We start from the raw sequence: 26,845 nt of genomic DNA, 5'->3' as shown, positions 1-26,845 counted from the left end.
CATGATGATATATCAGCACATTTTGCGAATGCAATGCGTAAACACATCGATACTACATATCCCCATAGGCGGCTTGGAAGACGCAGACCTGTTACTTGGCATCCATGCTCCCTAAACCTCAATCCCTTGGATTTCTTCTTGAGGGACCACCTGAAATTGTTTGTTTATCAGATGCCTAGGGATACAATAGAGGATCTGACTGCACAGATTATTGTCATTTCAGCATACATTGGCAGCACACTGGATACGTTTGAATGTGTTTGGCAATCTTTCATCCGTTGTTTTCTGCTGTGCAATGACCTTCGAGGATGTAATTTCAAACAATTCCTATAAAACTGTCTCATCATGTCCTTTCTTATGTTGAACTATGATGCACTGTAATCCTGCTTTAAGTCAAATATTTTTTTTTTTTTTTTTGGCTTCTTTTGTTCCATTTGATGTCACTCCTTTCATAACAATTTTTGCAATATTCGCCCACTAAACATGGTTTGCGACCAGTGGCGGCTCGTGGCTAAAATTAGTTTGGGTGCTGTTCCAAAAAAATTTAACCTTTGTTTTAAAATTGTCTAAAAGGAAATAAACATGTATAAAAAGAAAATTTATTTTGAAAGTTCATGAAATCTTACAAGAAAAAAATTAAACATTTCTTAATTACTTTAACCAAAATTGTTACAGTTCAATCTTTGCCTATTCATTTAAAAATGAAATCCATTCTTCTTGTTTTAATTTGTGCGAAAAGATCAATAATTTTCTCCTTGAAATCTCTGGATGACAACTGAGGAAATTTTTCTTTTTTGGAATCAATGCAAGCGCATTTAGTCTTTTCGAATTCCTAGTGCTTCTTAGAAAAGTTTTCATTTTTTTAAATGTTGAAAAGCAGCGTTCTGCCTCTGATGTAGTCATGGGAACTCTCAAGAGAATTTTTATCTGTTTCGTTTGCAGTATTCATGGATATCAGACCTACAATAGAATACTTTTATTTCAGTTTCAAGCTTTTCTGTGTCAATCATTAAATATGCTTCAGTGGTCAGTACTATTTCTTCTGTAGAATGGTTATTCCTAAAACTAGTGAAGCATTTCTTGTTTAACAATTTAGCATCAGCTGCTAAGTATTTAGTGGAAGAATACCTGTGCATTATATCAATACACAGTATAAAATCACATATTTCCTTAGCTTCTGCCACCAGTGGCTTTGAAAAATTCTTACAGTACTTTGAGTTTCTTAATTCTAAAATAGCAGTTTTGAAATTTTTTATATATTCGTTAACTTTAAACAACACACTAATTTCTCTGGATTGCATTTAGTTGTATATTATTTCAGCATGACGCATCTGATAAAAAAGTTCTAACCAAAACTTGAAATTATAATCATATAGTTTTTTTTTTTTTTTTTTTTTTTTTTTTTTAATTCCTGTTGCTTTTGCAATAGTTTGATCTGCATTTGATGTTGATTGAATTTCAGTAAGGCAACTTTTTAAAGGTTGCAAATTTTCACGAACTCTGTTTATGGTCCGTATGATGAAGTTCCATCTTGTGGAATACCACATGCGCAGAGCAAAAAAAAAAAAAAAAAAATCATGTTTCCAACAACATGTCAGAATTTTGGCACTGCAAGAGCGACAGTGCTCTTCTCGCTACCCGGCTCGCGTGCTGCTTTCTGTGCGCGCATGCGCAGAACATCCAAGCACCACGTCGCTGTGAAGCGCGCAGTTCCAAACAAAGAGTTTCCTACCTTTTTCACAAAGTAGAGGATGGCAACTGACATTAAGCTTAAGGATTATGTATTGTAAAAATATAAAGAAAGAATTAAAGACTAAAGGGCACACTATATTAAATATTAAAAATAATAATAAGTGGAAATAAGGGGTGCTGCAGTTCCACAGTGCTTATTACGAGCCGCCACTGTTTGCGACCCTATGTTTTATGTCAATTTTTCATCTTCTAAAGACCTACTATCACGTCTATGAACTAGTTGGTCGAACTCGGAAACAAGCCATATATTCATATACCCCTCCCAGGGTCGATGTAGAGAACTCTACGAAGCTACTGGCTAGGATCTGAACCTAGGCAGTCTCGGCCATGGGGGTATAATATCACGAACCTGGCAGTTTCAAAACCCGGGTTTGGATCATCTATACGGTCTGACCTCGGAGGATAGGCGTAAGTCATAGAACAGATGCTTCTGTAGCTTGGTGTGAGATGGCATCGAGTTTGCTAGATAATGTCTGATATGACACACTGCCGATGTAGTACTGACAGGAGCAGGTGGCAGTGGACACCTAGTGCAGAGGATTTACCAAAAGCAATATCGAAAGAGACACTGTCCATATTATACCACCTTCATGAATATTGATCAACAGCTGTGAGAGATGGGACCCTTCCAAATACAGCAATCAGTCAAGTCCATCAGGTGTTCAGGTTACGCCTCCACCGAAAAACCAAGAACAGGGAGTGGTGACCCCTCGGGCCCAGCCTAATAAGCGGAGGGTTTTTGGAGTTATTTTGTCTGTGGCTAAGAGCCAGTTGGGGCCCGGTTCTCCAGACATAAGTGAATTCGTTCAAAACTCCTAAGTTGAATTAGATAAATGGACTGTGGCTAAGTTTTGGAGTTTGTCGCCCAGTACTCCAGCCCGATGAGAGAGTTCATTTCAGGCTCGCCTGCTGTTGATCTGCCCCCTGTCTAATATGGGGGTGTCTCAGTAAGGGAAACAGTTCCCTCAGTTGCATAACTGATTGCAGGAGAGGTGCATAAATATTGATTGATTGATATATCCATGTAGGCTGTTATCATAGTAGGCATTTCAATGCAGACTTTTATCTTTGGGGGCTTTTATCCATGTGGATATTTGTCATGTAAACAATAATTGCCTTTTTTTTTTTTTTTTTTTTTTTTTTAAATCTAGCATGCTTTTATTAGGTCACCAAGAAATACATACCAATAGGTTTAGGTACTGCCATTGCATATAGACAATCAAATGGTAAGCCACTAAGTGACCAGATTACCGGATGGACTTTTTGATTTATGTTCAAGGATAATGCCAAAATGCAACAAGTGTCCTGCCGTACTGCGACTCGGCTAAAATAGTAAGGAAACATAAAATACATGTTAAATACATTTTAGGCTTATTGTTAATAAATAATATACATACATTTTAATCAATACTTAAAACATTAGGAATTTAACTTTAAGAAACTCTAATTTTCAAATAAATTTTCTAAAATTATCATTCAAAATAAGTCTTCTGTGGGGGTGGTCTTTTTAAAGAGGAAATGTTGGCATCAATGTTCTTAGAAATGCTAATCATCTTTAGAGGTGGTCATCTCAAGATAGTTATTCAGTAAAAAATATTAAAACTAACATAGAATCTGAAAGCCTTTTTGATCATTTCTATCCATTAGTCACAGTAAAATTATTGTTGCTGTTTAGTAAAACTTTGCATGATAATCATCGAACATGTGGTAATTAAAATTAATTTACAATAATTAAGTTACCTACAAAAGAACTAAAATTTTTCAGAGGTCAGTTTATTCAAAGCCTGCAATGATCAACTGAATTTAGTTAATTATTTATTTTTTAGATGACACCACAAAAACTGATGATTAGCACGAAAAGTTCTATTAGTCTGGAAACTCACTTTTAGTCCGTATCACTTTTCTCTGCTAATTATGTTTCAAATTATTGCAGATAGTTTTCCATGCAAACATGTGAAATTATATCATTAATTTATTTTCATCTCAACAATTCAGCCAACTAAATTGCATGATTATAAATATTTTAATGGGATAGGTTTCACATACCTGAAATAAAATAAAATCTTTTTGTCTCACTTTTATGTTGAAAAAAGCTTTAATCAACAATAGCAGATATAGTTAAATGAGTTAATTGTATACATAAAACTATCAAACTCTGCTAACATATAAAAAAATCTGTCAGCCAATCCCTTAAAAAAAATGAAATGTCTTCAGAATTACGTAAAAGAAAATCTGAAAGAATTTAAATTATGTTTCATTATGTATAATTATATTTCAGATTTTAAATTATGTCCAAAGCGGCGGTTTTTTTTTAACATTTTGTGTGTTACCTTTATTTATTAAATAGCATATTCTTCGCACTTAAACCATAAAATCCAGTTCAAGAGCAATATCGCAAAATAATTTTAAATTGAGCATATCTTTAGAGTTTCCGATACACTGTCTCACGTCTAAAAATATACACAGTCCCTACAGTCTATACACAATCTAAAAATCTTTTGTGTATACAACATTTCTATTGCTCGCTTTGGAATCCTTGAATTTGTTAATCAAAAATTTGTCAAAGTTTTACAAAATATGAAATCAATAATAAAATAATTCGCAGTAGGATTACGTTGTTCAAAATTTGATGGCTCAAGGTACCATTGTTTTATCACAATGCAAGAAACGTACATACATTTATGCAGATTTTTCATTATTTAATTTCTTCAAATATAATACACTGCAATAATTTTTGGTGGCAACAGTTTGAAAAGTGAAATGAACATTCAGAGTGATTTGACGCAAAGTTACAAAACGGAAATAATAGTCCCTCGGGGACAAAGCCCCTTTGGACTAAAAAAAAAAATTCCTTTAACTTTTAAAACCAGTACTTGCCAAAGGCAAAAGTTTAACACAGCACATACAATAATCAAAACCTGCTTCTACATGACATGGTTATGGTTGAATAAGAAAATACTACATTAATTAATAAAATACTAATAAATAACTCATAATTTATTATCACAGTTCACTTTCAAAAACAGACTGCATGTTTCAGTTAACTTTTTAAAATATCATTAAAACAAAAACAAAGATACTGAAAGAAAGTTTTTCCAGAACAAATGAATACAAACATATCTGAAGTCAATAACTTATTAAAACACAATACAAATAAAAATAATCAATACACCTGGGCATTGTATAGGTTTGTAATGCACATTGAACTAATGATAGCTTGATTAAATTTATCATTCAAAAGAAACATTTTACTGTTTTGGAACTTTCTACAAAAGTATTCATACAGCATGCGAAGGTCACATGGAGATCTCTCAATATTCTGAAGTCAACTCAACTAAAAACTGCCGGTCTTATTCAGCATATTCTTTGCACTTAAACCATAAAATCCAGTTCAAGAGCAATATCGTAAAATAATTTTAAATTGAGCATATCTTTAGAGTTTCTGATACACTGTCTCACGTCTAAAAATATACACAGACTCACGTCTAAAAATTTTCCCTGGCTGCTGTGAACTTTCCAGTACCTATCATTTCTCACAGTTATTGAAAGGCATATACGATTGAAGTTACGTATAAAGACCGGATATGTTTACATTTATATATAGGGATCAATTACAGTTACATAGGGACTAGATCAAAATGTCGCCAAAGGTTGCTAAGTTTGGCGACATCTGGCGATTTTTTGACAAATTTGGCTCACCAAAACTACACCAAAAATCACCAAAACTACTGCTAGCTTGGTGATAACTTCCCAATTTAGCTAGACAGCCATTTACCTCAATGTTATAGGCTTGCTCCTGTAACCTTATTTTTCCAGCAGAGTTTAATTCCCTTCAGACTTTTAATGTTACATTATACAAAATTTGCATAAAATTATTTGCCATAAACCCTTTTTGGATGGGCATGCCAGATATGCATCAGTTGCCAACTATATTGTATATGAATGACCATTTAAATTGGCTCTTATGATAGGTGTGCCTCATACAAATTTTTAGATAGAATGCTTAATAAGTAACTTTTTTGGACCACTAAATGGAGCTCTATGTATGTTATGGTGTAATTTATTGAGACTGGAGAATGTTGACCTTCATTTTGTGGCAGTATTTTTTATTTTTGGTATTTTGCTTCGGAATGCTTGGTATTTTGCTTTGGTCGAGTAAAGTAAATAAACCGAGTTAGCTATTAACTGTGTCAAATGATATAAACACATGGGGGTGATCCTGATGCTGGGAATACGGTCACATATATTTTTTTTTCCCCCAATATGGGGATACATCCTATTGCTTTCGAGGTTTTATTCATTCCTCTTAAGAGTTTGGTTAACACTGAGGCAAACATTTTTTGTATTATTTAATTTTTTTTATTATTATTTATTTAATTCAAATGGCAAGAAAAACAAATTGTAAAATTTTCAAATTAATTCTGACAAATACTTAAGTGTTCCTTTCAGAATACCCAAAATAGGAAAAAATTGGACTACAAATTTAACTTATGTATTTTTTTTTCCCCCTAAAACTAGGCTTACCAGGGCAAACTGGTGACCCCAATAAGACGGGGAATCCTGTTAACATACTGTCCCAAGCGAGCAGTTCGGTTTCCCAAGCACCCATCGTGAATGGGTTAATAATGAATAAATTTAATTGAAGGCAGTTAATTCATAAATATAATACAATCACTCATTACAATTATTAAGATAAAGTAACAGGAAAATTAACAGAAATCATCAAAATTGAAAAAAGAAGTATGTAAAATCTTTCATTTGTTCCTGTAAAAACCTCATCATCAACATTTTTATTATACATTTAAATTTTCCTCTTGTATTCAACTTAAATGAAAAACCTTACCCTGGCCACGTCCTCAGAGGTTCATACAAAAGCAGCAATGTAGGTTCATAATAACCTTGTAAGAATTGAAGATCTTTTATGTTATTGACTTTCTCATCAATATCACTTAATTTTATAGTATACGAAGCTAAAACTGGGGTTTTCCTGGAAAATAAAAATAAAAATTAATAAAAAGCCCACATACAGCTTAAAGGGGGGAACTAATAGAAAGTTATCTGATTGCAACAAAATTTCATACGCAATATATTCAATCTATTCATGTTAAAGATATCATTACATTTTAGTGGCCAGCGAATGAAAAGGTGAAGCCACAGAACACTGAAACTGAGCATCCAGATGGTGTATTAAAAAATTCCAATTCTAGGACATAACTTCCATTCAACTTTGATTCTGTTTACTCACTTCAACTGTACTAATACCTTGCAAAGGATTCAATTTCAGAATGAGAATATGTTACTAGTTAAGAGAGAATGTGCAATTGGCCTAACAGAAATAAGTTGGTCAAACTGAAGGATCACTCAACTTTGTGTTAGAGAGATGTTGCCATGTGATGATGCTGCTGGCTATTGATAAGCCACACCTTTTGATACCAACACTTAACTGCAATGGATTGGCAACAGTGCATTCTTTTTCTCTTGTAAGATAGTGGTATGAGAAACAGTAACTTGTAACAAATCTGCATTTCTGAAAATAAATTTATATTTTTATTACTCTTATGAATAGTTTCCCCCCTCCCCTGGCTACATAACAGAACTTAGTCAAGGCTGTTTTAGTGAAAGTAAATGGTTGTAGATTTCTATACATCATTTCCTAGTTACATGATACAGTTTGTAAAATATAAAAAAGATCATCAAATCAAGGAAAACTGCAAGAAATTTATTTACACAGGTTACACTGAGGAATAATTTGTAACACAATTTTTGTCACATTCGATTTTTCAGCTGTTTAAGAGCTAAATAGGCAGCATGCTGATTTCAAAACTTTAGTTAGTTTTCTTCTACCATATTAAGTTTTGTACACCTTATGTGAATGTGACCACTCTCTACAGCATCGAGCATGATTCAAGTTCATGATTTACATTGTTGTATTTTCTCAGCTTTGTTACTGTGGTGATGTTTCCGCTTCTGAATTCAATTTTCAGCATGTGCTTGAGAAGTTATGATATAATCCTTGTTCTATTTGTTAGTTTATTAATGTTTAAGAAAATGGATGTCCAGTTTTGATAATTGTTATAACATTTTGTAAAACTTTGCACAGATTAAATATAATTAGAAAAGCTGATCCTGAACTTCTGATATTTTACATTGTATCAACACTTTCATCAAACACTTTGGATAATCCGGAAATAAACAACAGATGTATCTCAATGATTCAGGTCTGTGCTATTTACTTACCTCCTATTTGAATACTTTCACCACAGAGAAAGTGTTTTTAGCCCCCCCTTAACAATAACAGGGGAAAAAACTACTTAAATAAAATATTTTTATTTATATTTGATTTAAACATTTCTTTCAATGCAAATTGTTTTAGTTGCTTCATTTTTGTGCTAATATTTAGTCTAGTTCTATAAGTAGACATAACTTCTTCTGCAGTTAGAAAGTTTCATTTACAAGCCCTGTAATTATTTGAGAACTCCCACTAAATCGTCAATCAAAAATTTTTTCATTCTCAACCACTTGCCAGTCACTTTCTTCACTATCGACAACATTTTTTGCATTTAGAGCCATACTACAGATTTTGTTGTCCATTAGTTGACTGTGGGTCCAAAATTCTGCTCTCAAGCAGCTTCCTAAATTCTGAAAATTTTGCCTTCCCTAAATTCTGCCATTCGGCGGTGGCTGTGCAAATTCTAACACCAGTCCTGGGCTTATCTGAATAACAAATCAGTTATTCTCAATTCGAGCAGCACTAAATGTAATCCTTTTTCTATGATTACCATTTGCAAAATCTTTATTCCCCCCCCCCTCTGATCTGGAAGGATAGTTTTGTTAAATTTCATCTCATCAACTCACTCAACATTTAGCAGAGGAGGTAGCTGAAGTTTGTAATCAACACCAAGTGTAATGTCAACATAAAAGGTTACAATGCTATTTGGTATTAAAATACTAATATATATATTTTTAAAAAAATGTAAACATTGCTGCTTGAGTCATTTCTCAAGCTGAAGTGTGTTGATAGTCATGCGGTGACAAAAGCAAAAAATAAAAAATAATGATTCGCCAGGCTAACATCCATGCCAAAGTGAAATTAAGAACTGAGACTCTCCACATGTTTTGTCATGAGATAATATCTGATGCACAAGCGTAAAGCATAAGAAAAAAAAATCTAGATCGGGAGGTCTGGATTTTAGACATTTTGGATATAGGACATTGGGATTTTGGACTTTGAACTGTAGTATTAACCTCTTAATCTACAATGACGGGCATAGCGTACGTACGATGGTCAGGCCAAACCTAACTTTCACGGGCATAGCCCGCGTATGATTATCGGGCCAGAAGTGAACATTACATGGAATATTTGATACGCAATTACAGTCTGATGCAATAATTGTGGTAGACGCAAGTATTACAAAATGTTTATTTATACAAAACTCCAAAATACAAAATTAGTAATCTGTAACGGTATGATATATTTCAAAGCATTCTGGTACATGTAATGGAATTTTACACTCGTGTTCTATGTGGATTTTCTCGTACTTGATCTGTATACTGATTCGTTTCGGTTACAATATTGTTCCAAAATATGTCATCAAATATTAGATTAAATATATCAAATTCTCCTCTACTTTCTCCTAATTGACATAAGGCTTTCTCTCTTATGCCAGGAGTCATCGTATAGTCCCAGATTTTTGGACTATTTTTCATCAATAATTATTCGCTTATACTTTCTTCGAAAATTACATAATTCGTCATGTTTACGATTGCCCGGATTAGCGTGTTACACAAGTCGTGCAAATGTCCCGAGCGCTGCGCGAGCTTGTATGCAATTTCGGTCCAACATCTTTGAATCTAAATCGTAGGTTAAGGGGTTAACCATTAGCCATTATAGATTTACACTATCAACATTATTATTATTATTTTTTGAGTGCTCTTAAAACCACAATCCAAGAGCATTTTGCAGTTTAAAAATAATAGATAATTACACATATAATTTATGTCACTGATTCTAAAACAGTATTAGTATTATTACGTATTAAAAGCTACACAATATGCATGCTTTGTAGCAACAATACACAGCTAAATCTTTATGTGTCTTTTTAATTATAAAATTTTCCAGATATTTTAGCTAATTTATATCAACTTCCTTCTCTGTCACATTTTTTTTTGCTTTATTATTTCAAGTTTATTTGCTTTATTAAAGAAATCAATGTCGTCATTAGTCTCTGCTGCATCTAATTTGGTAATGTTTCAACAAATACTTTTGAAGAACAATTTTCTTTCTCTTTATGTAATCAATTTCTTTCTCAATATGTTTCCTGTTCATTTTAGAATTTTCAGATTTAATTTAAGATTTCTGTTATTCTAAAAAACTGCATGTATTTAGAATGCATGAACAAAACTGCTAATTTTATTAAAATTTTTAATAATATGTGTATTGAGGATAACTATGAAATGAACATGATCAGGGCCAGCACCAGAGTCTGTATGGCAGAATGTTTAGAATTTAGTGAAGCACTAAGGAACAAAATTTAAGGATGACAAAATTTTTAGAATTCGAGATCAGCTCTGGGCAGCAGAATTAAATACCCACAGCAGTGCCGGATCTTTGATTTTTCTGATGTGGGGCAAAAGCTAAAACTGCTGCCCGTACCCATCATCCTTTAAGATTCTCTAACAAGTTTTAATTTGTTTAAGAAATACAGAAATAGATAGGGTTTGAGGTAAAAAACCTAATCTCCATTTTATACTAAATTTTTTACGTACCCTTTTTTTTTAATAATGGAAAAATATGTACCAAAGTTACATAATTAGAAAAATCGTCCCCTTCTGGAGAAACGCCTTTCTGGTGAGCTTATCTTCGGATTCAATCCTAATCCTAACTAATCCTGCAGTCCTTGCCACCATCCGTTTTTCCGCTCTAGAGGGAACAGGCATCTCTTAAGCTTCTCACTATTCCTTATTATTGCATACTGGTTAAATTAGGTTAGATCAGATTATATGAATATGGCAAAAACAGGATGCTTAGAGCAGAGGTGCTTTCATGTAGGAACTTTTTAGAGGAAACTGACTTGTATTCATGTTACACATGAGAAAATCCACGAAAACAAACCCTGCAAACAGCCCGTTCTCCTGGATTTGAAACCAGACAAGGTCGAACTACCAGTATTCATCAGTCTTAATCACTCGGCCACTGCTGAGGACATTTGTTTGATTATTTGCTATATGTTTCACCATTAGGCATTGCATGGAAAGGGAGGAATGCCCCGTGGGAAAATTGTTTAAGGGAAACTGGCTCGTATCTGCTAGAGGAAGATGCTTTCATGGAGGAACGTTTTAAAGGAAACTGGCTCGTATTCATGTTACACGTGAGGAAATCCACAAAAACAAGCCATGCAGCCAGCCCGTTTGCCTGGGTTTAAACCCAGGCAAGGTCGAACTACCAGTATTCAGCGGATTTGTCTGATTATTTACTATGCGTTTCGCCATTAGGCACTGCATGGAAAAGGAGGAATGCCCCGTGGGAAAAAATTGTAAGGGAAATTAGCTCTTATCTATGTTACACACAGGGAAAATCACGGAAATGCTCATACATTCAGCACATTCACTTATGCTTGACCCTCGGACCAAACTACTAGTGCTCAGTGGCTTTTATTGCTCAGCTACTAATGGGGTCATTGCATACAAAACATGGGCTATTACTGAGAGTATTCATGCTTTCCGTCTTGTTTTCATACTTCCTATTTCATAAGTGATTATAAGTTCTTTACTGCCTTAACGCTATTAAAATATTATGGAATTAGTAACGAAAATTAAAATTTTACTCTGTAAGCCTTTTGTTCTGCAACTAAGTGCATGGAATTGTCATAATTTGATCTGTGGTTTGATTTTTCGGCTGTCAGAATCACGAGACTTGATAAACGCTCCTGGCTCACCGATGATCATAGATATTTTTTAATATGTTTTAATTTGCTGAAACTTCGATCTGAACAGGTTGAAGTGTTCGTGATTCATCCTCAAACAGTTCATCAGGTTGCCTTTTGTGCTTTGGAATTCTTTCTTTGTCAGAATAGACTCAACTGCAATTTTTTTGGCTACTGTTTTAGACTCTTGTATGATTCCTCAGTTTTGGTCAGTTCTTTCATTAATTACACAGAACGCGGAAGAGGAATTCCTTTTTAATTTCTATATTTACTTGATTGAATTCTGGAAAAATATTAGCTCGAATTTTCAGGTTGATAGTAAATTCAAAATTTTTCACAACATGTACTAGATGTCCTACCTCATGCTTTGATTTCGCATCAAGAGAAATATCTTTAATTTCTTTTAAATATTTTATACTTCAGGTAAATTGATTAGAAGGACTTTCACAGCTACATATTTTACCGGTCATCTCATCTGGCTGCTTCCTTTTAAGTTCTATTTTGTACATTTTTTCATAATATACCATCGAGTAGTGCATCCGACAAAAAAGGCAAAGTATTTTCTGAGTAATTCCAAACAGATTAACAGCTTTCGGGCACGAAGGAGAAGAATGCACACCGATAAGATACGAGGAGTGAGTCAAACATGGCACAAATTCCTCCAGCTTATTCATTTCTGTAATCCTAGCTTGTACTGATTTAGAAATGCCAGCCATATTAGACCCGTTGTCGTAAGACTGACATCAACATGGTCCAATGTCTAAACCATCAAGTGTCAATTAAGACACTAATTTTCTACAATGCATTCAGAAATACATTCTCCCACCTTTCCACCAACTTCTATGAAATCAATTAAATTTCTTTTTCTCTCATACACATCACCACACATTTTTACATACTGAATCACCTGGTTCATTTTTATCTGTATGAGACACATATGGAATGCAATCGAGCATTACTGTGTAGTATTTGGCTTCTTTAATATTGTTTAAAATGCTACTTCAGACTGTTTTGCCTTTAAGTTAATAACTTCATATTGAATTATCTTTGATAAATATGATTCCTTTTCCTTTGTTAGGTGCTTTGACTGGTACTTAAGAGTTGAATTATGTTTGCCAAGCGGAGAGATTTTAAATTCAGAAAATTTCCTTCACTAGGTCGAGGACACTTTGTGAACAGGCTACTTGGGATTTCATCAGACCCAAGAAAAGAACGACAGTTTGTTGAAAGATACAGTACCACATCCATGATTATATAGAATTTCTCTCCATATTTCTTTCTCTGTGTGAATGAGTCACTCAGTGTTGTGGCCAATGCCTTGGCACAATTTCATTTGTTGTACTTGAATTTTGCACTTAATCATGCACCTCTATGGATTTCAGACACTTCATGCTCAGTTAATCTTGTTAAAACTCTTTTCCAATTAATGAATCCTATAGTACGGTGTAGTGGCAGCACCATGTTTCTGATAAATCTTGCAGGGTGTACAAAAAATTGCAATCTTGTTTTTAGAATATGTAAACCAAGATCTTCTAAGATTTTCATTATTTACTAATATTATTACTAACACTATTATTTACTGTATTACATGTCAAATGTCTGCCATCACGTTCAATGGGACTGAGGTTTACCTTTTCTGGATATTTACCAGCTAATAATGCTGACTGACTGCTTAAGAAAGATTGCTGGTGATCGTTCATTTTTTTCCTATGACCAGTCAACTGGATGGGTCCAAAAAATCAAACATTTTTAGTTTTTCGTCTTTCTGCTGCCCGCCCCATCTAAATGAAGAGATCTTTATATCATGGTTTCATGTCCTCCAGTTATTCGTTTGATGTCAATGAAGAAGGTTGTTCTTTCAAACGCTGACTTGTAGACTGTTTGAGGATGATATATGCAGTCATGTTTTGTCACGCAGATTCCAAGAAATATTAATACCCTCTAGAATCTCAGCATAATTGGAATTGCAGCAAAGTCTAATGGTTTACTTCTTCCGTAAAGTTATTTTTTCATCTTAGCTGAAATTTCTTTTCTCTGTTTGGCCTTATCTTTGGTTCATTTTCTATATTCCACTTTTCTCCCCCTCGAAGCGCAGATGGTTTCTTTAATCTCATAAATTCTTTCATTAAATCTAAATGAAATACACTATGAACTGCCTTAATAAGAATACCTAAGAATTGACGTAATTACATTCAACAGTCCTAAATAAATGGTCACATCTCGCTAAATATAGTGCTGGCTATTGATAGCAAGCATATCTAAGAAAAAAGAAAAAAAAAAAAAAAAAAGAGTACAGAAGAGACCTGAAAACTTTTAAAAAAAAATAATAAATAAAATATAAATAATAAATCTAGCTTTAAAATCCAAAATGCGCTCCACTGTTCCGAGTCAAACCAAAGGTAAGCCTAAGTTGCCAACTGGCTGCAAAAAAATCTAAATGCCTTGCTTCATCTTGAAGACATAATGACGGTGTCTTATACGAGGGCTATCCAGAAAGTAGATTACGTTTTGGAATAAAAAAATAAACAAAGTATAGGAAACAAATTTTATTATATACAGATGAAAGCCACACTCAAATACTACTTTTCTACATAGTCACCATACAAATTAAGGCATTTATCGTAGCGATGTACGAGCTTGGAAATTCCTTCGTCGAAAAATTCGGCCGCCTGCGCCTTCAACCACTTCGTTACCTCTCCTTGCAGCTGTGCGTCGTCATCAAAACGCTGCATAGACAGCCACTTCTTCATTGCTGGGAATAGGTGGAAGTCGCTCGGTGCCAGGTCGGGACTGTACGGCGGATGAGGAAACAACTCCCACTTAAAAGATTCAAGAACTTTACGAGTGACATTTGCCGTGTGGGGCCGGGCGTTGTCGTGAATCAACAAGATCTTAGAGCTCAACATTCCTCTGCGCTTGTTTTGAATTGCTCTTTTGAGTTTTTGGAGAGTTTGGCAATACCTTTGAGAGTTTATTGTAGTGCCTCTTTCCAGGAAGTCCACCAAAATTACACCTTTTCTGTCCCAAAAAACAGTCGCCATCATCTTCCTTGCCGACATTGTTTGCATGCATTTCTTGGGTTTTTGGGGAGAACTTGTGTGCCCCCACTGCATTGATTGCAATTTCGTTTCACAGTTCACATGTTTCACCCATGTTTCGTCACCAGTAACGATGCGATCGAGTAAAGAGTCACCATCCTTATGGTAAGCGTCCAAAAAGTTCAACGCTGCAGCCATTCGCTGATTTTTGTGGTCCTCTGTCAAGATTTTTGGAATCCATCTTGCACAAAACTTGTGGTAACCAAGCTTCTCGCTGATGATTTCGTGCAACAAACTTCGCGAAATTTGTGGAAAACTCAAAGAAAGTTCCGTTATTGTGAAATTTCGATTTTCACGGACTTTAGCATCGACTTTTTCGAGAAGTTCGGCGGTCACTATGCTGGGTCTCCCACTTCGATCTTCGTCGTGAACATTGGTTCGGCCATTTTGAAATCTTATGACCCACTGACGCACTCCACCTTCAGTGATAATGTTGTCCCCATACACTTCACGAAGCTGCCGATAGATTTCTATCGGTTTACAGTTTTTTGCAGTCAGAAACCTTATTACTGAGCGCACCTCGCAGCTCGCGGGATTTTCAATTAACGCAGACATTTCAAACCGTCACAGTATCTGAACGGAGCACAGCACGAACCTCTCACTAGCACGGCTAGATGCAGACTGAGCTGCGCAACGCTCTGACCCCAAGATGGCCGCGCTAGCCCCGCCCCTAGCGGACACAGACGGAAACGTAATCTACTTCCTGGATGGCCCTCGTATATACTCGACGAATATTAATTCGAATTATTTCATTTGTCCAGGGTGGCCCAAGGTTAATATTTTGGGTTAACTCTTAGAAAATAGTTACAATGCTTCTCCATTTCCCAGCAGATGTTGCTATGGAAACCAGGCGAATTCTTCAACAAGCTATCTCTCTATTTCTCATTTGAATACACCCCGCCCAGACAGGAAACTATAGAGGGACTCTAGACCTTACTGATAGGGTCAGTCTGATTCTATCAGTGACGTCTAGAGTCCCTCTATTGGCCTCTTTCTGATGTTATATTTATAGTTGTAATCGGCTGTACTTAATTTTATTTTAACTCGTGTTCCTTTAAAAGGGTTTTTAGTATTTAATTAGAAATCTTCTTAAAAGAGGTTTTTTAAACTTGGCCTTAAAACTACACTGAAGTGCCACTGAATTAGGGATAGGTAGTCAATAACGAGTTGGGCCTCCTCTGGATTTTACAATGGCTGCCAAACGACGAAGCATAGATTCAGTAAGTTTCTGGAAGCATTCTACGAGAATGGCTTGCCAAACATCAGATAGAGCTGTTTATAATTTAGGAAGAGTCGCTAGTGTTGTGTGATGAGGTTTCAAACTTTTCTCCGAAACATCCAAAAGATGCTCAGTAGAACTTAAGTCAGGGCTTTTAAGTAGCCAATTTATGACAGAGAAGTCAGAAGAATGCTCATCCAACCAGGCAGTAGCCAACCGGGACCTGGGAGAGGTACAGTTATCTTGCTGGGATACTCCATTTCCATATGAATGACAGGACAACATAAATGGATAGAGATGATTGCCCAGTAACTCTATGTACCGAATCATATTGAGGGAGCTTGGTACTAGTGCCAAAGATCCCAAACACTGCCAAGAGAAAACATCCCAGACCATGATTAAGCCACCATGGCCTTGTACAGTTCCAATCTGCCATACAGGATTCATGGTTTCATAAGTCTGACACCATATTCTCAGCCTCCCATTGCTATTAATTAGTTGGAATTGAGACTCATCACTCCTTGGTACTCATTTCAAGTCCACTAGAGTCTATTCTCTGTATTCTCACTTGCCCAGGCAAGAAGTGCAGCTCGATGGCATGCATTCAGCAAAGGTATTCTCGTGAGTCTATGGCTTCCGAAGCCCATATGGTGAAGTGAGCGTTGCACGATCCTTTTATTGACTGTATGACTGTCGCCCTGATTCAGCGGAGTGGTAGCTTGAGCTAATGTTTGGCTTCGTTGACTATGTACAATACGGTTGAGTCGTCTAACACCAAGCTTGTTCTAGGTTAATTGTCCTTTGCAATTTGCCCGATCGCTAGTTCTTTATCCGACCATCCGTGTATTCTCGGTTATACTCTTGACACCATCGACCTTGAAAATCCTAGCCAGCTGAGGATTTTGGAAATTGAATGGCCCATGCATCAAGTGCCTACTATCTGTCCGAGATTGAAGCTGTCTAAATCAGAAATTTTACCCTTCCTGATAGCTGAAACAACTGATTAACAACAACCATAGTACTAGCTGTATGTACATTTACCACAACTTCATTACGTGTGCACAGATGCCACGCAGCGCTTTAAAATTTGCATAGCCATGTGTATCCCTACTTCAGTGTATTGACATTGTACTAAAACTAGAGAGCTGTTTAAGCGAACAACACACTAAATACGATCTAGCGTTATGTTTGAATTTGCCGCCCGGGGCAAGAGCCCCGGCTTGGCCCCCCCCCACTAGATCCGGGACGCTTAATGGCAAACTGCACATTGAGTTGATCAATGTTAACGAATTTCGCTTATTGTGCATGCTCAATGGTGTACCGCTGGCGTGGGAGAAAATACTGGCACCTAAGCATAAGCAACCCTACACAAGCCTGTTCGTCATGTATTTCTTATCGACTGTTTACAATTGCAACAGTCTATTTCATTTACTTACAATAATTTATTTGACCTTTAATTCAGTGATTTAAACGAGATTTAATCCTTTATTTGTTAAAGTATATATGGATGGAATGTATGGTAAATAATCAATTGTTTTTATTCCTCAGAAGTATAATCAGCTAATATCTTGTAATGTTTCTGCTTTGTAATCCTTTTTAAAAGAAAATTTGGGTAGTTTACAATCGACATTTACACTCCAAGTAATGAAGCAGCTTACAACCTAACACGTTTTAAAACCTCGAGCTGTTTACGTACAAGATAACACAGTATAAACCATATACAGTATTTATTTTCTTTTAAAATTGCGCCAAAGTCGTAACTGCACCAAATTGTCTTTTGGGCATGCGCAATAAGCGAAATTCGTTTCGCATTGATCAACTCAATGTGCGGTTTGCCATTACGCATCCGGAACTGACCCACAGAGACTGCACTAAACAGCAAGCCAGCCCTGTGTATGGTTTACTGAGACATATGAAAGGAATCTTTCAAGCTATCAATTTTCAATTTCTGTATTAATATAAAAATTCCATTCTACAGATAGAGAGAGTTCCATCTCACAAGATTAGAACCATATTTGCTAGTTTCCATGTTTGTGTCCAGTGAAAAGATAAAACAAAAGAAAGATAAATGTGTTAAAAGGAAGTTTCTAGGATCAAAAGTAGAAAATTTAAATAATTTTGCTTTTACTGTTTGTTTTTCCCCCTTCCCCTCTCAAAAAAGAAGAAATTCATTAAAAACTTCCTGCAAAACATGTCTACCTGTTAATACCATGGACACGGTTCATACACATTTCTGCACATGGAAAGTGAGTACTTTTAAGGACCATTATTAAAAAAAAAAAAAAAAAAAAATTAAAGGACATATCAGCATATGAGAATTCAATAAATTCAACTAAAGATATTATCTGTCCTTTGTAATTCCCTCCTAAGAACAAAACAAATGTGTAAGTAGGATGCATCATTATTAAACATAATTTAAAATTGAATATACTTATAAAATAAATTTGAAAATAAAATCAACTTTTTAAAACTTACCAAGTAACATTAAATGTTTTATACTTATAATAGTTGGACATATTTCAGAGAACATTGGTGACATTTTATTTACATTTCACTAAATACACTTACTTTACAGTTTTATGTAACTTTCTGTTATGTCTCGTTTTGTCACATCCTTGCTCAGTCTAGAGGTTTAGCAAATCAGCATGATTCATAACAGAAGCTAGTTAAAAGTTAGTTATGCTCCATCTATCTGATACACTTAGTGTCATAGCTTCGCGTAGAGTTCCTGGAGTTGTAACCCAGTCAATATACCTTAAGGTTCAAGATAACTGTTGTTTTGTGTTATACCTTGTGACTACAGTAAGGATTACTGAAAATCAGTAACTTGCTTTAATGTGTAGAGATAATTTTTAAGAGTGAGCAATTAGTTACAAGTAGTCAGATTAGGTTGTTAGATACCCTTAGTCATTATAAATTTACATAGCCAATATTAAATTTTATTTATTTTTTAAAAAAGCACTATTAAAATTAATATGATTACATTTCACAGTTTAAAGTACATGTAATTTATGACACTAATTCTTGAATGACATTAGGATAATTATATGTTAATAGTTACAAAACATTTATGTTTTGTGGCAGCAACACACAACAAAATATTTATGCATCTTTCTAATCTGAAAACTTCCCAGACATTTTGGCTAATTTATATCAATTTCCTTCCCTTTAAGCATCTTTTCGAACAATACGAAATTTATTTGAGTAAACAAACCAATGTTCTCAATAATTTTCTGCTTCATTTCTGAACTTATCAATGTCTAAAAAATATACCTTTGAAGAATAATTTTTTTTTTCTCTTTACGTATTCAGTTTTTTCCTCAATAAGTTTTCTCTTCATTTTAGAATTTTTTACTTTAATATTAAGATTTCTGTTATTCTAAAAAACTTCGTGCATTTAGAATGTATAAAAGAAACTGCTGATCTTATATCCTTAGTAATATGAAATGCTATATGGTTAGGCTCAGTACCAGAATTTTTAGAATTTAATGAAGCACTGAGCAACAAAGTCAAAGAATTTCGCTTTTAGAAATTAGTACAGGCACTGAATAGCAGAATTTTGGGGTAGCAAAAATTTTAGAATTTAGGGAGGCAATAGGGAGCAGAATTTATGATCCAAAGCATTCAGACAAAGCTGAATCTTTTAAATTGTCAGGTTTCAATTTCTATAGAAAAATTCTTTTCTTTCGCCTGTCCACATGACAAGATTAGAACCATTTTTGGTATTTTCCATGATTGCATCTAATGAAAATAAGAGAAAATACAGGGAAGATAAACGTGTTAATAGAAAGATTTCTAGGATTAGAAGTAAAAAATTCAAATGTTATGTTTTCATTGTTTTCCCAAAAATTCTCCAAAAAGTAAGAAATTCATCAACAGTTTCCTGTAAAATACATCTATTATGTATTAATACTATGAAGATATTTTTCATTTTGTCACTTTTTCTCTGGAATCTCTGGAATCATAGGTCTATAAATCTCACCTTCAAATCCATCCAAATTTTTCAAGATGCAATCAATATGTAAAATCCGAAAGAAAACTACCCCTACTAATTATGCAATAGAAAAAACCTAGAAGTATTTAAAAACAAATTTAGAGGAAAAAAGTTTGAAATGGATTTTATAGAGAAAACTGACACACATTATGAGATCTTATCATGGAAAAATATAAAAGAAGACATTTAAAATTAATTACACAGCTATTTTGCTTTTCCTAAGAATTGTTTCATAGTATTTGTTACCTTGCTTATTCTTCAAATTAAAAATGTTCTAATAAGTCACCAAAATGCAAAGTAATGTTACCTTATAATATGACAGAGAAAAATAAAAATGTTATTTCTCAAATATAATTTTAATACATTATCATCCCTTTATTGAGATTTATCAATGTTATAATGTTAATAAAAAGTTTCAAAAAATTCACAAATTTCTGAATTAAAATTTTCTATAGAAATTGGTCATAAAATCAGCAAAATATTGATAAGTCATCAAATTCTGAACCATTACATACGAGAATTTACATCCCCCAAAGGGAAAAGTTGAGCTCTTCACTAGCAAAAAAGAAATAATTTGAAATGCTATCACTTCTTGCCCAGAAACTTGAATATTGTACCATTTATATTAGAAGCAGGAACAAATTCAAACAATAACTCATTAAATACATATTTTGCAGTGAATCGCCAAAAAGTATTCCTCCGAAATGCTAATTCACTCTCAAAATAGCAGTTGTAAAAAACAGACAGAAATTTCACACGATTAAAATCAAGGACCTTGTGCTGATTTTGCACAAATTAAGAACTTTTAAAGGCCCAAAATCACTTTTACAAAACTTAAGGACTTTCATGTACTTTTAAGGACTGTATAAACCCTGCATCTACTTTTAAACATACACTAAAACAGGCACAATTCACATCAAGAGTAACAGAATATTGAAAGGTGTTTAAGAAAGTTAACAATGTGCAATTTCTCCTGTCAAATTACATAAATTCTTTTCCTTTTTTTTAAAAAAAAAATATTTATTCAGTAACATAACAGTGAAATCCCTATCCTTACTAATATTAAAAGTGCAAATGTAAGTTTGTTTGTTACGTTTTCATGCTTTAATTACTTAATCGATCATCATGAAATTTTCAAGAAATATTTTTGAGATATTAGAAAAGGTTATAGGCTATAAAATGTCTTTGTACAACTTTAATTAGCCGAGATATTAATTAAAAATTACTTTTCACTTACTTTGTTGGGTTTTCCCTATTAAAGGAACCTGGCTATGCGCCAATTAATTTTTTCACAAATATCTATGGAACGGCGGTTGGTTGAATTTCGAGACATACATCGCTCGATTCCAAAAATTCATCGGAATCTATCGATACCATTCTCATCTTTGTACGACTTTAATCAGCTGAGATTTTAATTAAAAACTCTGAAAACGCTAATTTGAATGAGACTCAATAGCGACATTAGGGATTTTTTTAGGTCTTCACATGTGGATCCAATAAATTGGTGATAAAAATTATAACTTCTGATTTAATTATGCAAGTTTCTCGAAATTTAGAAACTTGTGTCGCACTCTGAATGATAGGAACAATGGTGGTGGAACTGTTTTTGTCGCTTAATTATTTCCAGTTTAATCGCAGATGAAACAATACTACGCTTGCTATTGTTAACTCTTTGTTGACAGGTTGATTCCAACGCGACGGAGGGGGGGATAGCTGGTATCCGGTCAACCATTGGGTTGGTGAAAAGGTCGAAGTTCACGGATTTACACATGGAAAATCATTTAAAAATTAATAGCTCCTAACTAACTTCTTCATTGGCCAGACAGCTCAGGATGGGCCCTTGCCTTCCTCAGAATCGAATTCCAAGTTCTTCTATCCCTCGTCATGGACATCCACTTGGTTATTTTTAAAATTCTTAAGTCTGTTTCCAAACAGTCAAGCCACTTAAGTTTAAGTCTCTCTCTTTTTCGGGTGCCGAATGGTCTGGCCGAGAAGATCTTTTTAGTTACTCGATTTTTCATCCATTCTGAACAGGTGTCCTGCCCATTTAATTTTGTTACATTTTATGCCACCCAAAATACTTCTCAAAATTTTTCTTGCAAAGACAGAAATGATACTTTTAGCTTTTTCTGTCACTGCCCAGGTCTCAGCAAAGAATGTAAGAATGGGTCTGATTTAAGCTTTTGTAAATTAAAATCTTCATTTTTCTGCTAGTGAAGTTAAGACTTCAAGTATTTTTTTAGACCAAAAAAACATCGGTTAGCATCTCTGACTCTACTACGGATCTCGGGCATTAAATCATTGAGAATATTAACTTCTGATCCTAAATATTTAAATTTGCTAACAGTTTCAAATTTGTAATTCTTAATTTCAAAATAGGAGCTGCTGTTATTACCACATGGCATGTATTTAGTTTTATTTTGGTTGATTGCTAGACGCATTTTGCTGGCTGCAGCCTCTAGAGATATAAAAGCATCTCTAAGTGACTTGGGAATGCGTGCGACTATGTCAATATCGTCAGCAAACGCAAAAATCTGAACAGACTTGATAAGATAGTTCCACGAGTATTAATGTTGGAGTCTTTTATGATTTTTTGGAGGGCAAGGTTAGAAAGCAAGCAGGCCAGTGCATCAGCCTGTCTGAGCACATTTGAAACAACAATAGGTTCAGAAAGATTATTTTGGATTTCAACCCTAAGTTTTGTCTCAGTAAGAGTAATGGTGACCAAATTTATAAGTTTTTCAAGTATTGCAAATTCTCTCATAGCTTCAATTAAATATATTATGTTTACTGAATCATAGGCAGTCTTAAAATCAACAAAAAGGTGGTACGTTGCAATATTCATTAGTTTTTTCCAAAATTCGCCTAATGTTAAAGATTTGTTCTGCTGTAGATCTTCCTTTGCATAAACCACATTGGTATTCACCTACAATATTTTCTGTATAAGGTATAGTCAACTAAAAAGTAAATTGGAAAATAGTTCGTAGAAAACACAAAGGAGACTGATATATATATATATATATATATATCACAAAAGTCGAAATGTTGATAATAGTTTCATGTCAATAAGTTAATTAGAGAATGTACGAACTACAGGGGAATCAGTCATATATATATATATATATATATATATATATATCGTATTTTTTTAAAGATCTATTCATTTGTGTTATATATTTCTGTTATTGTTGCTTGAAAAATTGCGTTCACATTTTATATGTTACTGTGACCGATAACCACTATCGTTTTATCGTTTTAGGGCGCTTGAATGTTCTTTATTTTAAAAAATAACCCTTTGGTCAGGCATAAATGCAAAATATCCGTGGCCTATAGGTAATGAAGAAGGGCAGTATTTACTGAAATTTTATGCGGAGTATACTTTTAAAATTTATGCAGGGTTGAAACTTATTTAAGGACATCAACACGAGCAAAGCCATGGGTAAAGCTAGTATTTTATATTTTGAATATTTTTAGGATCCATATTTTCTATATAATTGTACAGAAATCTGAACAATAAACGTAAAATAAAAATGAACAAACAAATAAAATTCAATCACTGTGAAATTTTAATGTTGCATATTTTTTTGCATTCTTTATTTTTTTATTTTTATTTTATTTATTTTATGTGTATCTGTGTGAGTAAATTTTAATGCAAAGCAATATATATATATATAATAAATATTATATAGAACAGATTAAATCTGAGACCAAAGTTAAGTCTTAAAGAGCAATGTGGGATTAAAATCATTTACAAAGTGTCATTTTCAGTTTGAGATTTTTCGATTTACAGCCTTTCATTGCCACTAAGTTAACAATGGCTCAAGTAATTTAATGAATTTGAATGATATATTAGGTTCAAGAGAGAAGGGAAACAGGCCAATGAAAACTTACAATTTGAAGTCAAAATGGCAACTTTATATTTGCCATAGATTTTAATCAAAATTCTATCGATTTCGAAAGCGATCAAGTAAAAATGAGTTCAAGGGAATCTTGAGACCAAAATAAAATATTTTTATCTTCCATGTGCTAGTATGTTGCCATTCAACAAAGAATTAGACTTTTAACTTGTCTTGTAATTTTAATTTCTTTTTACTAATTCATTATTTAAGTGACTTAAAAAGAATAAATACAGTTTTTTATTTCTGTTACTATTAATTAATAGCTGTACCAGTGAAATTACAGGAGCTGGGATGTATTAAAATAATTATATACATATATATTTTTATAAATGCCTATTTTAGGCAACTGGCTGGCTAAGCAGCAAGTTCTATAAAATCAAGCATCTAAAACCATCTATTCATATATCTAAATCTAAAAAAGTTGCAAGCTTACACAGCAGATGCAATGTGTGCATTGCCAGAAGCAATTTCCTGTTCTTCAGATATGTTATCCTTGCGAAAAGGAAGAATAACTATATTCCTTTCATACACAACCATTGCAGCACAGCGCCCATCGGGATCTGCTCTAACCACAGGAATGAAAGGATGATGATTTGCACCTGCCTACAGAAAGAAGAACAATTAGCACATACACATAATTAAAGCAAATACTTACCAGTAATCTTTACAGCAAATCTTGAGTACTTTCTGATTAGCCATGCTCCTACTCAAAATCCATGAAAAAGTACCGATGAGGCAACCTAAGTATGTGCGTAGTATCCCCCGAGATGGCTTTCTATGTCTCCAACTGTTTTCACCAGTGTGACTGCACATTGTGACCCCTGCTATGGGAATTTCAGCATTTCAGCATAGCGGGGAGTCACATGCTGAGCTTTCATCATCTTTGGAGCGTAATGTGGTGGTTCACTTAAATACATCCTGCACCCCTTTTTTCCTTCTTGTTTTATAATTTTGGTAATTAAATTGTACACAATGACAAGTTTGTGCTCTTTTTTTTTTTTTTTTTTTTTCTTTTTAAGTGACAGCAGATTGCTATGTAGATAAGGAGAACAACAGTGCAAAGCACGAAGAAGTTTGCATATCTTTTATGGAAACAAGAAGAATGTTAAATTGAAATAGATGTAGAAGTACTTGAACAAACATTTCTCTTCAAAATCACTTACTAATTCATGACTTTTCAGTGAGAGTACATTTAATCAGAAAGTATATATATATATATATATATATATATATTTTTTTTTTTTTTTTTTTTTAATGTTTAAAGATAAAAGATACACATAGCTCAAGCATCATTCAAAAGGAGGAAAAGGAGGAATAGTGGGACAAAGTCTATCAATATGCCATATCAGCCAACTTTAAAATATGAAAATATCAGAGATTCTCTGACAATCCATCAAAAATCAGGAGTTCCTGAAAGGTTTTTGTATTGTGCAGTGATACCATTTCAAAAAAGTGCATTTAATTTAATTTCACTTTATAATGCATGATTTAGAACACTAATTGTTTTATATGATTCTGATGTAAAATATATATTGAATTTATTTCATAAGAATAAATAGTAAAGTTAAATTATAAATAATTCTCTTGCACCATTGCTGCAAGGAATGAAATTTGAATTTAACAAACATTCTCTATTCATAAAGCAAATTTAAAGTTCATTAAAATTTAAATTTTAAATTATGAAATTTTAATTGCACACAAATGACTAATTATTGCTGCAAAATAATTTACCGTATCATTTAAATTCTGAGAGCATATGTAATTTAAGTGTAAGTATCTAAAACCATGAATAAATATATAATAATATATAATTTCAAAGAAATAATCTTAATTTTTTTTTAAATTTTAAAACTAAATTAATTTGCATTAGTGAATAATTGTTGATCAGGCAGGAGACAGATCTTATCAAGGGTAAGTTGCCTCTGAACCTAACTATTCAATTACTCAATTCGTGTTTCAGCATCCATATAGGCATAAGTTTTAATTAACTTTAAATTTGCTTTATATAAATAGAGAATGTTTGTTAAATTCAAATATATACAGTCAAAAGTCGTTAACCCGGACTCATCAGGACTTCGGTGATTCCGGATTATAGATCATCAGTTTAAATCCGGTAAGATGGCATGCAGAAATTATAAAATTAAACATATGAAACTGTAATTTATGAAATAAAGAACAATTATGATCTAAAGGGTATCAAAATTTACAAATTAAAAAAAAAAAAAAAAGAAAAGAAAAGAAAAAGCTTAATATTTACTTCTTTACTTTATTAAACATTTCTTTCAATGTAAGTTGTTTAAGTTGCTTCGTTTTATGTGATAATACTTTCTCTTTAATTCTATAAACAGACATAATTTCTTGTTCAGTTACAAAGTTCCGCTGTTCAAGTCCTATAATTGCTGTGTCGAGAATACCGACTAATTTGTCAATCGAAATTTTTTCGTTTTCAATTACCTCTGCGTCATTTTCTTCACTATCGGAAGCAAATTATAATGACGAGGAATTTGATTTAAATCATATCAACGACGAAATACATCGAGATGAAATACTACATTTAGTAAGGAATTATAAGCCAAATTAAATGAAAACATCTGCCCTGAAGATAAGGATAGTGCTGACAGATCAACTTCCAATTCATTGCGCGCCGCGGCGTCCACCCCCCCTCAACCGCAAAGCAGCATGAGATTGATAAACAGATTTCGGAATGGTTAGGTCATTCTTTGCAGCAACTCCACTTTTATTTAATGGACTTCGAAACATACTTTCACTTTGTAGATCCTTTACATATTAGTAAATATATATCGAAAATTCTATTTGACATAATCGAAAGTTCAAGCTTACTTTTATAAAATTGCTCTAACAGTCTGCAAAAAATAATAAGCCGGATCCAATTCGAAGATTAAGGAACAATGCAATCTGTGATGCTAAAGCAAGGTTTAAAGTTTAAAGAAATTAAACAT

The 26,845-nt window shown here is 33.6% G+C and overlaps 1 protein-coding gene across 1 annotated transcript in view; it reads right to left on the bottom strand.

Moving 5' to 3' along the window:
• The window catches only part of Cpsf160 (cleavage and polyadenylation specificity factor subunit 1), a 273,054-nt gene that overhangs the window by 175,619 nt on the left and 70,590 nt on the right, over window positions 1-26,845 (bottom strand). Inside the window, exons 5-7 of the mRNA XM_085825305.1 lie at window positions 24,319-24,488; window positions 6,596-6,739; window positions 2,937-3,076 (exon numbers count right to left, since the gene is read on the bottom strand). Coding sequence (XP_085681431.1) covers window positions 2,937-3,076; window positions 6,596-6,739; window positions 24,319-24,488 — 454 coding nt within the window. The remainder of the gene's footprint in view (window positions 1-2,936; window positions 3,077-6,595; window positions 6,740-24,318; window positions 24,489-26,845) is intronic.

Source organism: Stegodyphus dumicola, chromosome 10 (genome assembly GCF_044657685.1).
Source record: "Stegodyphus dumicola isolate Sdum_Otavi_A_Nest chromosome 10, ASM4465768v1".
NCBI lineage: Eukaryota > Metazoa > Arthropoda > Arachnida > Araneae > Eresidae > Stegodyphus > Stegodyphus dumicola.
The sequence above is the reverse complement of the archived record's forward strand: the minus strand, read 5'-3'. Positions and strand labels throughout refer to the sequence as shown.